This window comes from Trachemys scripta, chromosome 3 (genome assembly GCF_013100865.1).
Source record: "Trachemys scripta elegans isolate TJP31775 chromosome 3, CAS_Tse_1.0, whole genome shotgun sequence".
NCBI classification, from domain to species: Eukaryota; Metazoa; Chordata; order Testudines; family Emydidae; genus Trachemys; species Trachemys scripta.
This window is the reverse complement of record NC_048300.1, coordinates 40,045,883-40,061,815: the sequence shown is the minus strand read 5'-3', so window position 1 is coordinate 40,061,815 and position 15,933 is coordinate 40,045,883. Positions and strand designations below refer to the sequence as shown.

Below are 15,933 nucleotides of genomic sequence, written 5' to 3'. Positions count from 1 at the left end.
CAGCCTAAATTTGGCCTCCAGGACGTCTCTCCTACCCTCCCCTATGTCATTGGTACCTACATGTACCACAACGACTGGCTCCTCCCCAGCACTACACATAAATCATGGCTTGAATAAAGACTGGGAGTGGATGGGTCATTACACAAAGTAAAAACTATTTCCCCTTGCTAATTTTTCCCCTACTGTTACTCACACCTTCTTGTCAACTGTTGGAAATGGGCCATCCTGATTATCACTACAAACGTTTTTTTTCTCCTGCTGATAATAGTCCACCTTAATTAATCTCGTTATAGTTGGTATGGCAACACCCATTTTTTCATGTTCTCTGTGTGTGTGTGTGTATATATATATATATCTTCCTACTGTATTTTCCACTGCATGCATCTGATGAAGTGGGTTTTAGCCCACGAAAGCTTATGCTCAAATAAATTTGTTAGTCTCTAAGGTGCCACAAGTACTCTTCGTTTTTTGCTGATACAGACTAATACGGCTGAAACCTCAGACCTCAGTGGTTCAGGAGCCAAATGAGCTATCAGCATTACCTAAAGAGCCACAGTAGTGTAAATTCATTGTTTCATTTACTATAGTACTATATATTCATATTTAAACAGTATGACAGGGGAAATGTTATATATTATTTTTACAGCAAAATGACTGACCAAGTATTATTTTATCAACTACAGTTGGTTTATAACATAGTAAAAGCATCCTGATTGGTTAATATTTAAGGCAAACAGTGTTTTAATATCATGTGCTGCAAAGAGCTGCAGGAGACACATTAAAGAACCACTTGCAATTCAAGAATCTCAGGCTGAGTATCAGTGTATTACAGCCTAGAAGAACCATATTAAATAGAGCTCTTCTCCCTCCACCCCTCTAAATGGTAGCCAAAAGAACAGCTAAACAGAACTGTGATGCTCTCAGTTTCTGAGGAGGAAAGCCTAGATCATGTGACTTATGTGCATCCTCTAGTGGCTGACAACAGAATGGCTAAAAAGAAAAACAACAGTGTAATGAGAAGGCTGTTCCAGTCATCGTATCTATTAGCACAGAGTGAGTGTCTTTAAAAAAAATTAAGTGTAAAATATAATAACAAAACCACTCAGACCAGAAGCCTACATCTGAACGGTCTGGCATTGTACGGGAAGACTGAAGTCATTCTGATTCCATTTGAAAGCACGGGAAATCAGAGATGATCTCAAGTTGTGAGGGAGCGTTACATTAGTAATTTTAACGACTGCTAAATTATCCCAAGCTTTTTTAAAAACTAGGATGTTCCTTACAAACTCCAATTACCATTGTTTGGAAAGGGGGAGATAGATTCTCTCAGTCCAGCTCTCCATCATGGCTCAGCAGTACACTGCAATATTGTTACAACGGCAGCCCCCCTCTGACAAAGACAACAGTCCCATTCCCTAAATACATGCGGCATGTATAACTGCTAGGAACTAGTAATTAGAATTTCCCTTTAACAGCAGATCTGGTTGTTTGCATTGCCATTCGCCAGCTTTCTCTTGCTTCACAGAGTGCGTGTTTCAGAGCATCGGGGGGAGGAAGAAACGAAGTTACAAGCAAAAAGAAAAGCAGGTCATTGATAAAGTGGAGGGGAAAGGCTGTTTCTTGGACAGCCTGTGTGTCCCTGCAGAAGACATAGCATCGAAGTGAAGACTTCCTTGATTTCTCAGCAAAATGTCACATAACCCCGCAGTGCAGGTCACCATGTTTCATCGACTTCAACAGCACTAAACTGGAAGCTGCTGTATAGGTTGTTTGGAACATGTATTTCCTTGACAAGCTGAAGTGAGTTAGACATAAATGAACCTGTATGAGTTTCCTGTGCGTCAGTGAGGATAAAATGAAGCTCTGTCATCTGACACAATTTTAGATCAGGAACATAGATTGAAATGACATACAATGAAAATATGTTCTGCTGTTCATTTAGTAGTAAAACCATCAAGTGCACCCCCGAGGTGGCAGGTCTCATGCAGCTCAATGTGGATATTAAAAGTCTAGATTTTCACCAGGAACACAGATGCTCTTAGCCTGGATGAATGCTGATCCAACTGTAGTGTATATGAATTTGATAGTGAGCCCCCTAGCAGCACTCCCCGTGTTCTATGTTTTAGAAGCCACCAGAACTCAGCACAGCAGTGCGTATATGTAGCAAGGCCATGCACGTGCTGAATATACACAAAACATGGTTATTTGAACCGCACCATGCCTTTGTGATTACTGTATTAGTGTTTTATTTATTTATTTGTATTACCATAGCACTTAGGCTATCCTGCTTACTGTGCAAAGAGTAAAAGGCACACCACCAACGTACGCCAAATGCCTTAATTCCATGCTTTCACTTCCAGATCGGCTTCTTTCCTATTCCTGTAACTGGAAAACATGAGTTCAAGCTCACAAAAAGTCATTTTTACTGGAAAACATTTCAACAACCCACCTGGAAGACCAAGCAAGACAGATACAGAGAACAAGATCATGAGCTGTGACTAGAACTGTCAGGTCCTGCAAGCCTGCACAGAATTCCTTGGTATGACCATATCCACTGAATTTGTCAGAGACTTTTACTATATATACTAAAATATACATTTAAACAGCCAATATTATTTAGTAATCACACACCGCACATAGTTTGTGTTGGTCCTGCTTTAAGCAGGGGGTTGGACTAGATGACCTCCTCAGGTCTCTTCCAACCCTGATAGTCTATGATTCTATGATGTACAATGTCAGCAAATTAAAACTGCTGTGAGCACCTTAACCTTAGATTTACAGGCTTAAATTGTAAATATGCAAACTAAACATTGTGGTAACATAGTTTTTATGTTTTAAGAAAATGGCAAAAAAAGAAAAGAAAAAATAGAACGAATGCTAGAGCCTGAGACAGCAGAAGCAAGAACCATAGAGACACTGGTGGTGTGAAGCTGAGACACAAAAAGTTTGCTGACACAAAGACTGTGTCAGCATTATTTCAGGCTGGGAATTCTTCTAAGCTTGGAATCTCACTTCTTCAGTATTTTCCTATTTCCCACGCTCCAGTTGTCATAATTTCAAAATGACTTGGCCTAGATGTGCTGGTCTTGGCAAGGACTGCTGCCTTTGACTACTTGGGGAATAGTGAGGGGCTTACGAGAATAATTTAATTATTAAAAGCAGTTTTCACATACACTATGGACTTCACAGAACTGATAAACATCTTATGACCCTGGCCCAGATGGCCACAAAAGGGAAGCTGCATACAGGGAATCCCACATAGAAAAAATATGGTCAGGGTGGGGGCAAGCAGGAAGGAAAGAGTGTCATGAAGAGTAGGGAGCTTGAATCTGTCATAGAGCAAGAGAAGGAATGGCACAGAAGGGAGGAGGGCAGCTGGGAAAGAAAGGAATGGCTATATACATATATGTCTAAACACAATTCCCCAAATATTCCTTACATCCATTGCCCTCCAGATTCCACTTCAGTAGGAAGGGGAGACTAGAGGAGGAACCCACAGAGAAAGACGAAGGAAAGCAGCACAGGGAGAAGGAGAGTCCATAGAAGCTCTACACAAATTCCTGTGCCTTAAATATTTTTTGTGAAACCAGAGGAAATTCTCAGGCAAAAGCTTGTTTAAGATGTTATGGTTGCCTGTATTTAAGCAATTGGTAAAAAGGACACCATCTTTAAGAAAAAGTTGAAATTTTCTCAAAACAAACAAAAACCACAAACCTAAATAATACAGAGTGCACAACTGAGATTGTCCAATAATCTTCACTGTGTCCCCAAGCGCTCATTCACATTTCACTCTGTCCATCTGTTAGATCTTGCTTATAAGATGAAACTTATTTAGATGAATCATTTTTTTGTTAAAGTTTTCATAAACCAATGTCATTTTTGCCCCGACCTTAAGGGATTCATAATCCCACACATCACATGGAAGCTAGCAGGCCACTTCCTGAGTACCTATCCCAGGGCAGGACTTCTCCCTGGCTTCGAAGCTCACACTTCCATACCCAGTCTCCTTTAAGATTGTGTTCTTCTGTTGGTTTATTTACCTGTCTTTTAACAGTCTTTTAACTCACTTCTTTTCTCTCAGGCTTCAGGGCCACCCCTCCCAGGGGTCTCTGGCACTCCTGCTCCTAGGAACGTCCCAGTTTTAGTCCCACGGCTGCTTCCTTGAGCATCTGTCCCCTTGCTCCAGGGACTCACCACCAGAGGTAGCTCTACTCCATGGTGGGTTTCCATTCCCTAGGCACAACTTATTTTAATCACCCTTTCCTTCACTTCTCATTTCCTGCCTTTTACAGGCCCAGGTGTAGCCCAGCCCCCGTTAAGTGGTTGTATTGGCTTCCCTTGCTCTGAACCAGGATGGCAGGGCCCAGCTTTGCTCACAGAGGCCAGGTGCCCTGTGGCAGCACCCTAAATTTCCATTGACTTCAGTGGGAACTGGGGATGGTCAGCAACTCACAGGATCCAACACTACGGAAGAAATTCTGTGTCCAAAACTCCCTTTGGCTTCAGCAATGGCCAAGATTTCACTCTGTGCATCGTATGTTAATCTTACAGTATGATAACCAAACATTGGTGGAGATGCATGAAAATTTATCTTTTTGTGTGTGTGAGAGACTATATGGTTTTACTAAGTCCAGAGTTACCACTGCTGCAGCAAATTAAGGTAGGTGGACTTTTTTTTTGAATGTTACTGCTAGTCTATCAACAAGAGTCAAATAGTTCAATTATATCATCTTTTATTTTTTTGGAATTACCCTTTGTAAAGATGTTTGTTGCTTAAGAAGATTGTTTCCAGCTCTTTGGTTATTTTGGCAGCAATGATATAGAGCCAGAGTTAAAGTTCTTGGGGAGACGTGAACTGTTTGCTTCAATTTTATTTTATGTTTGCATTATGAGTGCCTTTGGTATGACCCTAAAGGCTGTTGTAATGGTAAATGGTCTCCTCTCGCTCAGGGATGAAGATCAGGTGTCCATGCCAATATTGTTAAATCTATCAGCTATGGAGCTGTGTGAATAACTGATATTTAGGTTTACTGGCAATTTCAAAAAGCGTTGGAGCCCGTGAGAAGCTGACCATCTTCAGTTCCCATTGAAGTCAATGGGTTTTGGGGCTGACCAAAACCAGAAGTTTTCAAAATATGTGACTAATTGAAAAGTTGAAAAATAAAATTGTTTTGGGGCAAATGAAATGTTTTTGTTGAGATTCAGTATTTTTTAACATTTTTGATTTTCTTTAAAATAAAATTAAAGGAAATTTCAAAACAGAGATTTATTTTGAACCAAATAATTGAACTGTCTTGTTTCAAAAATTACATAATGAAACATTTTGATTTTTTTTAGCATTTTGATTTGGTTTCAAAACCAATAATTTGTTGAAACCAGCATGAATTTGCCAAACATTTTGGTGTCACTGAATCTGCATTTTTTGCCAAAAAAAGCTGCAGTAAAAAAATTTCATCCAGTTCTAATCATCTACGTTTGATACCCAGGGCCGACGGGCGGGGGGGGGGGGGGGGGGGGGAAAGCCGGTACAAATTACTGGGGCCCAGCAGTCTGGAAGGGGGCCCGGGGCCCGGCTTCCCACCCCATCCCCCACCCCGGTCGGCCCTATTTAGCCGGTCCGCCCTTGCTGTGGGGCCCGAAAAAATTCCAGGCCCGGCTTCCCCCCCACCATCGGCCCTGTTTAGCCGGTCTGCCCTTGCTGGGGGCCCGAACCCACTCTCGGCGGCCCTGTTGATACCACTGATAATGAGCTGTTGTTGACTGTGGGCCACAATGAGTATGGACAGGGCTGCTTTTGGTAAGCTCCTTTCCTTTCTTACTAAGTGTTCTTTAATAGTGATGGTGGACAATTTCTCCTTTTTCCCCAAGAGTACACTTCAGTGGGGTTCCATCTCATCTCTCTTCTTTACTGAATATATATTTATGGTGAGCAGTCAGGTTGTGGTGTGTACGGTGACACCTCACTCTGTAGCTCTAGCTAGCAGTTGACCTAGGCAACACTTACTGTTTTACACAGTATTTGGTCTATGTTGAGGTATCGACGAAAGCCAGCTGGCTAAGGCTATATCAATATGTATCAGACTGAAGTGATTTTGGCTGGTTAGGGGAAGCAACTGGGGGACATGGCAAGGATAATATTTGCCTTCTTGACTGAGAGTGTGTGTCTGCATTTGCTTGTTTAGCGATTGCAATCTTGCTACTAGATGATCAAGTGGCAGCAACATCTGTGATTTTTTTCTATTATGAATAGCCAAGAGCTTGAAATCATTTGTTTTGGATGCACACCTTACTACTCACCCATACTATAGCAGAATGCAACCCTGAGCCTACTCCTTCCAGCTAGCCCTTTAGAGTTCTTCTGCCTAGCTCCATTCAGAAGCATCTCAAACAAAACAAACCTTCACAACAAAAAGTCCTTTTCTCCCCAGCTGTCTTTAGTGGGGTGCGTTTTCCCCAGAGCTCTGCCACTGTTTGGAGACAGCATAAAAACAATTCAGTCTCATTCTCCCTGCCCCAGGAAAGGTTAGCAGGCAATTCTCTTCCTGCCGGTGTCTCTCCCTGTTATGAGGGAAGAAGTAGATTATATGGTGCGCTCCTTCTTGGAACTTGTCATGGTTGGCTGAGAAAGGGTGGAACAGGACACTACAAGTCTCCTGGTCCCAGGCCAAAAAGAGACAGTAGCCTGGGATGTTTCCAGACTGTCTGTTACCTTGGGACCAGGAGTCATGCTCTCACCATCTGCTTCTGTCATTTCCAAGCCTCTGTCTCCTGCAGAACTCCTGGGTCCAAGTAACTTGGCCCCTGTGAGTTCCACCTCTGGCCTGAAAGGACCAGTATATCCCCTTACACATACCTTTTTGTCTCTGAGATTAGGTTACTGCAATGTGCTATACATTGGGCTCCATCATAAATCAATCTAGACAGTGAAGAGGGTACAGAATTCAGTACCCTGCTTATTAAAACTCATATCTCTGTAAGCATATTACACTAATGCTGTTTTATATACACTAGATTTTTGTTTCACTGGATGGAATTTAAGGTGGTCTGCTTGACCTTTTGAGCTCTAGCTGGCCTGAGGCCTACCTGAGACACCACCCTTCGCCTTGTGCCACAACTGCAGTCAGAAGAGGTTGTGCCAGAATGTTCTCTGAGATAGGTTCTCTACATAGGTACTCCCTCCTGCATCCAAAGTAGCTTGAAGCTGTTGCTTTTCAAAGCAAAGCACATCTCTTCATTCTTCCTCTTGGAGAAAGAGAACTAGGAGAGGGATGTGTGTGTGTGTGGCTAGTGTTGGCTGAGGGGGAAGAGTTAGTGAAATTGACAGAGTTCTAAATATTGTGTGTCAGACTCCACCAGTCTTATGCACAGTGGAGGATAGGTCCATCAATGGCTATTAGCCAAGATGGTCAGGAACGCATCCCTGTGCTCTGGGTGTCCTGAATCCTCTGTTTGCCAGAAGCTGGAATGGGATGACAGGGGATGGATCACTTGATAATTGCCCTGTTCTATTCATTTCCTTTGAAGCATCTGGCATCTGCCACTACTGGAAAAGAGGATACTGGGGTTAGATTGACCACTGGTCCCACCCAGTATGATCATTCTTAAGTGTAGCACCTTATTCAACGCGCAGTTCTATTGAGGCTGTTATGGAGTAAATGTGGCAGACTCTGGCCCTGTAATTTTTCAGTGCTGTCTGTGGGCTTGCCTAGATGGCGAGTTTGTGCTTGGCAAGCTGGGGGTAAATCTACAGCACACTAGTGTGCGGTGCGCTACCTGGCCACATGGAGCCTGCTACTGTGCACTATGCATGGTAGCGGTACCACATACCCAGTGGGCCACATGCTCGTGCACTTTCGATTTCCACCCCAGCGTGCAGTGGGCTAATTCTGTCCAAACAAGCTCAGTATATTCATGTACCTGCTCATTTCCCCTAAATAAATAAGGCATTTTAATGAGTCAACTTCAGTGTTAAAGTTTTCATGAAAAATAAGTTCACGGTTGACAGATGGAATAGTATTGTGTTGGGAGGAATAAGTTTTACAGTGCAGAAGTTTAAAACGGGTTATTAACCTATGCTTAAAATGTTTTATTAAACTTCTTTTCTCCCAACACCATTTCACCTTGAATCTTTGTGAAACCATAAAATGAACAATATTTATATCATCATAATTACATCTCTTGCCATTTTCCATTTGATTTTGAAGAGACATTTGTTTTCTGACAGATTATGGTAACTACATTTCTGGGGTCTCAGCTGGCATTCCCTCATTCATGCTGAAAGGTCCAGCACTGCAGCACCTCTCCTTCTATGTCCATTAATGCTGCTTGGAATGCCAAAGGTCACAGTATAAGACAGTAGTGGGAAATGGCCCTTTTCCTGACTGGCTGAGCATGTTACCTTCAGGACAGAATGCTTTCTTCAGGGTCACGAATGCCCCGGACTCAGTGCATGCAGTGAGACATGGCCATACTACCCATAACACACTACCACAGTTGAATGAGCCCAAACACCCCTTCCACCAACACTCAAATCTCTCTACACTGCAATAGAACACCTGTGAATGGCCCTTGTCAGCGGGACTCCAGCCTGTCTGCATGTCTATACTGCAACTTTATAGCCCCCAGCCGGACCCCAAGTCAGCTGACACAGGACAGCTGCGGGTGTTTTATTGTAGTGTAGACATATCCTCAGACTTGGGCTCAGACCCAGGGTCCTAGAACCCTTCGATGAGTGGAGGGTTCGATCCCAAGTCAAGCCGGGACCCAGGTTTCAAGCTCTATTGCTTTGCAGTATAGATGTAGCCCTCACCCATGACTCAGGTCCTGGGAGTCTGCCAAATCCTATGGGCCAACTTCCTTTGTCCTCTCTATCTCAAGAATTGCCAATTGACTCCAGGAAAACAAAAGCAAGCCCCTTATTGTAATGCAGCACTCAGTCAGAGTTTAACCCTTCCATTGTTTTCTGACCGCAGAGCTGCAAACACACCTTCAGAGAAGCTTCTGTGTTTGTAATGGAGACTGAACAGAAGATGCCCTTTGCAAAGGTCTCTGCTTCATGGCTGTTTTGCTGGCCCCCCCACCAGAAATTCACCAAAATGTGGCTGGACCACAGCCAGATTTTGGTGAATCTCTGGTGTGAGGCCAGCAAAATGGATTTTACTAAGAGTACTAGGAATGACTAGGGTCAATGGTGAACTTTTCACGCTGCACTGTGGATGCCAGAGCCCTGACTTCGAGCCCAGGGTAGAAAAGTCTTAATCTAGACTTTACCAGTGTAGATACTCAGCCCCAAATTCTCTAATCCTGGGTCTACTGAGTTGAATCCCATTAACACTGGGTTTACATTGCAACAGAAGCATACCCTTTTTTCCTACACAAGACCTGAAGTATGGGTAACCTATGCTGGGGAAATAACGGGGCTCTTTATGCCTCCTCCCTCCTCTATGTGGGCACAAAGTGGCTTATGCCTGTGCCAAAAGTTGTCACTGAAAAATGAGAATGAATTTTTGATGAGTATTTTGCATTATTCACCCAATTCTAATCTGCTGTTTTACAGAAATTAAAAGGCATTTAATTTGACTTCAAGCTGCTCCTATGTTGACAATTTTGTATCCACCAGATACAGAAACTAAATTTGAACCTTTATGTTTATATACACTACACTGATCATTAAACATTAGTGCAGCTTTTTTAGACACAATACTGTTGTTCATTCAATTCCCTTACTTAAGAGTAATTCCCAGGCAGGAAAAGAAGATTCTACATACAGTAGAGACAGCCTCTGGGAAGGGCGAGGGGTTGTGAGACTAACCATATCACTTTTATATTTATATATACACAGAATTCTTTGCATGAGTGAGTGATCTCTTAAACTCAGTCCCCAAGATAATCACTTCAAACTGAATTATGATGCTTCATTTCATACTGCCAAAGCTATGTGCCCTAGGCAGTGCAATCATTATGGCAAACCTTTAGAGGGGGAATAGCAGTTTGTATTCAACCACATTACTACTAATTGTCTGAAAATTCTCTACTGAAATTTTAGCTTTCCTCCATGATTATAAGACCCAGAATTTTCTTAAGAGTGAAGCACTTTACAGAAGAGAAGGCATTGAGAATTGGCAACTCACTTCAGTGATTTCTGAGAGGGTGCCAGTCTCTGTAATCCATCTTTAGGCTTTCCTCCCTTTGTTGATTACTCCTGGGGGAATTCTGCACCACTGTGCATGCACAGAATTAATGTACCCCCCAGATTTCTTTGCAGAAAAATGACTTTTTGACAGGGAAGGTGCAAGAGCCGTCACGCACCACTCCCTAGCTGAGGAGGTACCTCATTTCAGGCACCCAACACAGAACTACAGCAGGAAGTGAAGAGGACTTGCTTATTGTCAGTGCAAAACTAAGTAAGTAAATGGGGGGCGGGAGGGGGAGAACAGCACTCATAATAAAGAGCAAATGTGATTCTTTACCACAAGTAGAGCTTGTTATAAGATGTCACATCTTAAATTGTGTAGTCTTAGAATGTCCTTTACAGTAGATACAGACCCCTAAGAACTATTTTCTTTGAACATATTTATTAGACTGCCAAAAGTTTTCACATCAGCAGAAAATTAGACAAAAGAAGGACTGAGTTAAATACAGTTGCTAAAGTACATTCATGGTATTATACTTGAAACTGTGAGCCAGAAGATGTAAGTTAGTACAAGTAAACAAAACTGCAAAGTTGTGAAAATACCCCCAAACCCAAATTGTAAATGAAAGAGGGTAACAACTTTATTCTGGAAAGGAAACAGTGAATTGGTGAGACTATATTTGTTCTTGAAAAACAGTCAAGAATACCTTCAACTAGACACTGCTTTACAGTGATTATGAATGTGTTTGATGTTTTAAAACATTGCACTTCAGCCCGGAGAGCATAGGTTTTTTTCCCCCCCAAGTAGGCAAGGCAGTGTTTATATTTATCTACACTAATATTTTAGATTAGAGATGTTACAATGGAATGACTTTTGAACAAGGCAGTTGTTTCAAATTTCCACACCCTTATACCATCTGTCCTACTTGTAAACACAATGAGCACTTTCAAGGGAAGTTCCTGTATAGTTTTTTAAAAAACTAAAGGACAAAGGCTTGCAGACTATTCCATGTTGTTTTCTAATTTAAGTACATAATGCTTATTCCTGTGGAGTGCTTTCTGAAGGGCTACTGCCACATCTTCACCAAAACAGACTTTGGTAAACACCTTCTCTTTTGTATAGGCAAGTTGCATAGGCTATCAGTACAGACAATAGATTAAGAGTTTGTAGTTAAAATTCTTTGTTGGGGGGGGGGGGGAAGGAGGAGGAGAGGAAGCTCTCTAAACCAATCTCCTCCCCAAACATTTCACATCAATTCAACCCCTTTAGGCAACTAAATATAGCCTCCCACCAGGAAAAGAGGGAGGTTCTTAGGTTGGTGGCTAACATATTGTAAAAGCCTAGGGAGGACAAGGCAATTTGTGGTTTTCACCCATGTTAGCAGACCAAAGTAAATCCTAGGCCTGGCATATGCTGAAAATTTAGGCTGATTTAACTACATAGCTTAAGGGTGTGAATCTACATCTCTCAGGAGTGTGAATTTAAATCAACCTAAACCCCAGTGTAGACAGCACTAGGTCAACGGAAAAATTCCACCTCTCTAAAAAACTTTTACCACATTACCTACCATGAAGAACACACACTAGTGAAGACAGGGTTGTAGATTGTAATATGCTATAGAACTCAGGAGTCTGAGCATTAGATTTCCTGGTCCACTGAAATGTACATTACCACAAGGCAATTCAGATTTTATCCAGTTGAACAACAAGCAAGCAGCAGCATACCTTTATTTAGAGGCTCACTGCCAGTAAGCAGGGAAACAGTGTACAAATCACAGAAGCCCTAAAGAGTTGTCACCGGGATACTGCAGTGGTTACCAGCCTCTAGCATAGCACATCAATTTATAGCAGTTTAGAACAAGTAGTTTAATCCCACATTATAATTCAGCATTTAAAGACCCACAAACTGCTATTGATTAAGTTGTTTTAGAATGAATCAAAGTTAGTTTTATTTGCAGCTATGCTGGGACCTGCTGATCAATCACAAGTTTCAAGTGTTTCCTTTGCAGCCTCCATTCAGTCCCACTGGGTGATTCTGTCCTGCTCAGGGATCACGCTCCAGTTGGGCGAGGGCTCATCTCTGGCCAGCCAGTCAAAGTCATCCACCAGGTTCCAGTTGTTCCTACCTCTGTCCAGCCCGGAGGACTCGTAGTCGCCCTCGATGCCTGGGTAGCTCCAGGTGTAGGGGGCGAAGCGGACGCCACTGCAGTCCTCCACGATAGCCCGGCTGGTCACCTGCACGTAGATCCGGGTGTCCCGGGTGCGGTGGGTGCGGAGCTGCTGGCAAGCCAGGACCAGGAGACAGTCACTACACCCGTCCACCAGCACCGAGGTGGAGACGGGCCCACAGAGCACGGTGCAGCCCCGGCAGTCCCGTACCCGGAGCGTGTTGGGGTTGCCGCGGAGCAGTACGCGGCAGTCGCTCAGGTCGGCCAGGAGCACGTCGCGCTGCAGCAGCTCCGAGGGGCCGAGCTCCAGCGTCTGGGCCTCGGCCTGGCTGAAGCCGCACAGCGGGGGGCCGCTCCCTTCGCCCTCCGCGGGCAGCTGGCCGGCTAGGGCTCGCGGCGGGACGGACTCCGCGGGCAGCTGGCCGGCTAGGGCTCGCGGCGGGACGGACTCCGCGGGCAGCTGGCCGGCTAGGGCTCGCGGCGGGACGGACTCCGCGGGCAGCTGGCCGGCTGGGGCTCGCGGCGGGACGGACTCCGCCTCTTTCCTGCGGGCCCGGAAGGCGAATCGCTTCTTGGGCTGCAGCTGCTGGCGCTTGGCCGTCAGGGCCCCCTGGAGCCGGCTCAGCGCCTCCTGCGCCTGCCGCACCTCGTACGGCGCCAGGAAGCGGACGCTGTCGGTGAGGAGCTTCTGCAGCCCTTGCAGCCGGGCAGCCGCCTCCTCCAGCGACTCGGGCCGGCCCGCCGCATCCTCCTCCTCCTCCTCCTCCGCCGCCTGGCCCGGGCCGGGCCCCAGCAGCGCCTCGATGGCCGCCCGCTCCCGGGAGAAGGCGGCCACGAAGAACCCGCTCTGCTCCTCCTGCACCGCCTGGGCCGCCTTCTCCTGCCGCCGCCGCTCCGCTTCCCGCTGCCGCTCCGCCTCCCGCCGCTGCAGCCGCTCCGGCACCGCCGCAGCCCGCGGCCCCAGTGGGGCAACGCCGCCGCCAGAAGCTGCCGGACCCCGCTCTGCGGCTGCTGCCTCCATCTTCTCCCCCGTCCCGCTGCTCCGCCTCTCACTAAGCGGCCTGCTCATTGGCTGCCGGCACCCCGGGCTGGGTCCCCGCCCTCGATTGGCGGCCGGCCTTTCAGGAGGGGGGGTGGGCGTGGCCTCGCGTGTTTTTAAAGGGGCCGGCGCCTCTCTGCGGGAAGGGTGAGTCTCCGCATTAGACGTGCCCGCCTGTGGGTTTGTTGTTATTGGGCTTCCGAAATTAGAGCCAGGCCGTAAATAACCCCGCGTGACCCCCTCCCCCACTCACTCACCCGCGCGCGCGGGGCCGGTCCCCTGCTAAGCCTGGCGGAGGAGGAGGCCGCGCGACCAGTAGCAGCAGGTGCGCGCGCTACTCGCCGGCAGCGCGGCGTGGCCCTGCTCCTCCGCCCGGCAGGGGGGCAGCCTCGGCCGCGCCAGGCTTCGCCCGTCAGGAGAGACCCCGCGGGGGTGACGGAGCTTCGGCTCCCCCCTCTGGCTGGTCCCTTCCCTCTAGGGGCTGCGGTCCCCAAGCCGGGGCCTTCCTGCCCCGCCGCAGCAGCGGCCCCCCCAGTGGGGGAGGGAGTCTGCTGAGAGCAGCCGTAGGGCAGTGGGCCTGGGACGGGTCCCTAGGAAGGCTGGGGCTGCGCGTCAGGCGTGGGCCGGGGTAACCCAACACCAGGAGCAATAAGGGGCCAGGGCCGAAATAACCCTGACATCGTCTGCCCTGCCCCCGCAGCCTGTTCCCTCCACACCGCCTCTTCCGTTCGCCTGTCGGTTCGCTTTGAAGATGGGCTGCAGGGAGGTTTTCTTCCCGCTTCCTGTTTTCTTACTGCCATGACTTGTAAATAATTTGTGGTCTGAGGCTTTGTCGTGACTAGAATGTATTTGACGTTCAAAATAAAGTCTGGCCTAAGCGAGTGATGGCTGCCCACTGAATTATGTTATGTTTATTGTGAATTTCTATGTATTATGAAGGTCTTGGCCCTATAGACTACAAAGAGGAAGACCTGGGCTGTGCCCCTGAAGGAACTTACAAAATAAATGGACAGGTATTAAAAGTACTGTCAAAATTAAGACAGAGTACACTGGATACGTAGGTCTTAAGGAGGCTCCAGTATCAAAGTGGTATAGATAAGACAAACCTTGGTAGTACTTCCTGTACTGAATTTCATTTGGTGCAGATATGTGGTGCTGGCTGATTGTAGTACACCTGCTCCTCAGAACTATTCCTAGGGATCAAGTGACTTTTTCAAACAGTCAAATTTTAAAATGGAGTATTTGGATGCATAAATAAACAGGGATCTAAGTAGCCATTTATATGTGCAAATGCTTGGTTTGACTGCACCATTGCAGTTGTGTTTTTCATGATTGTGCATCTGACTTCTTGATTGTCTGTTTTATTCAAAAGGGAAGGGTACAGGTGAAGGGTGTGCATGTGGGTCCTAATGTGTTTAGAGGTAAGAAGCTGTTGGAAAAATTTAGACCTACCAAGGATTTCTCTCACTCTGTTTCTGTTTCTTAAATTTATTTTACAGTCAAGACATATTTTTAAAGTATGTTTGCTGAAGCTACAGAAATAAAGTAAGCCTGCTGGCTTCACAGTAGAAATATAGTCAGCTGTCGCTGTGAGTTGGCAATTCTCAGCAGAACATATATTTTTTTGGTTAAACTAATGTTCTATAACACAAAGGAAGTTTATATAGTATGAGGAAGATTGCTTTATAAAAAATAAATCTTAATGCCTGTTCAATTCTACCATTTGTCATCTTCCTCTTTGCATGTAGAAAATGCATAAAATAAACAATTATCAAATCCCCCCAACAACCTTAGAAACAATCCATTAAAATGAAAAAGTGAAATATTCAGAGAAAGTGGTCTGGGTTTGATATCTTTTATTTGGACAATATCTGTTTTTTATCTGCTATAACCCTGTTACAGTTAGGAGTGGGCATTGAATCTGACTGACTTCTTTGTAAGCTATAATATTTTGTTTATTGGAGAGACTGGGTTTGATTTTTGTGTCAAAAGTAAAATTACAGTATTAGCTTCTATGGAGTATTTGTATGGGACCTTGCAGGTAGTAAAGACAGTCCATTTTGGACCATGGAGGAAGAGGCAGTAAAGAAGGAAGGCAGTGAAATGCCCTTCTTTCTTGTTTTGCAAAAGCTTAAGTTTTTAAGGGTTCTGCATTGCAATGGAGAGGGGGTATTGGTGGAATAACTTTGATGTTATGATTTAAAAATTGAAGGATGAATGTTTGTCTAGTAAGATAAGTACTTCACAGCAGGTTTGTAAGCATGGGGCGAAAGTAACACAGTAATTGCAGTGGAGTCACATTGCTTTCTTGTAATTGATTTCCAGCATACCAGAGGTAATAGTCTATTCAGATGGAATATAGAAGGGTAATGTAGTGTTTAATGCATTCCAGCACTTAGCTATCTCAACACCGCAAAGTTAATGGGTCCAGAATTCTGCTTGTAAAGGAAGAACATAAGAGTTTTTGAATCTTATAAGAAATATCTCTTAGGCTTTGGAAAAGGAGAGTGCTGACTCATGAAAACTAGAAAGAAATTCTGAAAGCCTCTCATTCCCCCCCCCTGTTTTGTAGGAATTATGTCAGTATAAAACAT

At 45.2% G+C, this 15,933-nt stretch overlaps 1 protein-coding gene across 1 annotated transcript; it reads right to left on the bottom strand.

Moving 5' to 3' along the window:
• Positions 1-10,555: 10,555 nt before the first annotated feature.
• On the bottom strand, positions 10,556-14,053 carry TBCC (tubulin folding cofactor C). Its single transcript, XM_034764492.1, has one exon. It carries the CDS (start codon positions 13,367-13,369, stop codon positions 12,149-12,151), a length of 1,221 nt encoding a protein of 406 aa, XP_034620383.1. The 5' UTR covers positions 13,370-14,053; the 3' UTR covers positions 10,556-12,148.
• Between the last annotated feature and the right edge of the window lie 1,880 nt (positions 14,054-15,933).

What these genes read in the sequence shown, in the direction of transcription:
- TBCC (XM_034764492.1), bottom strand. Translation starts at nt 13,369, where the DNA reads ATGAGCAGGCCGCTTAGTGAGAGGCGGAGCAGCGGGACGGGGGAGAAG.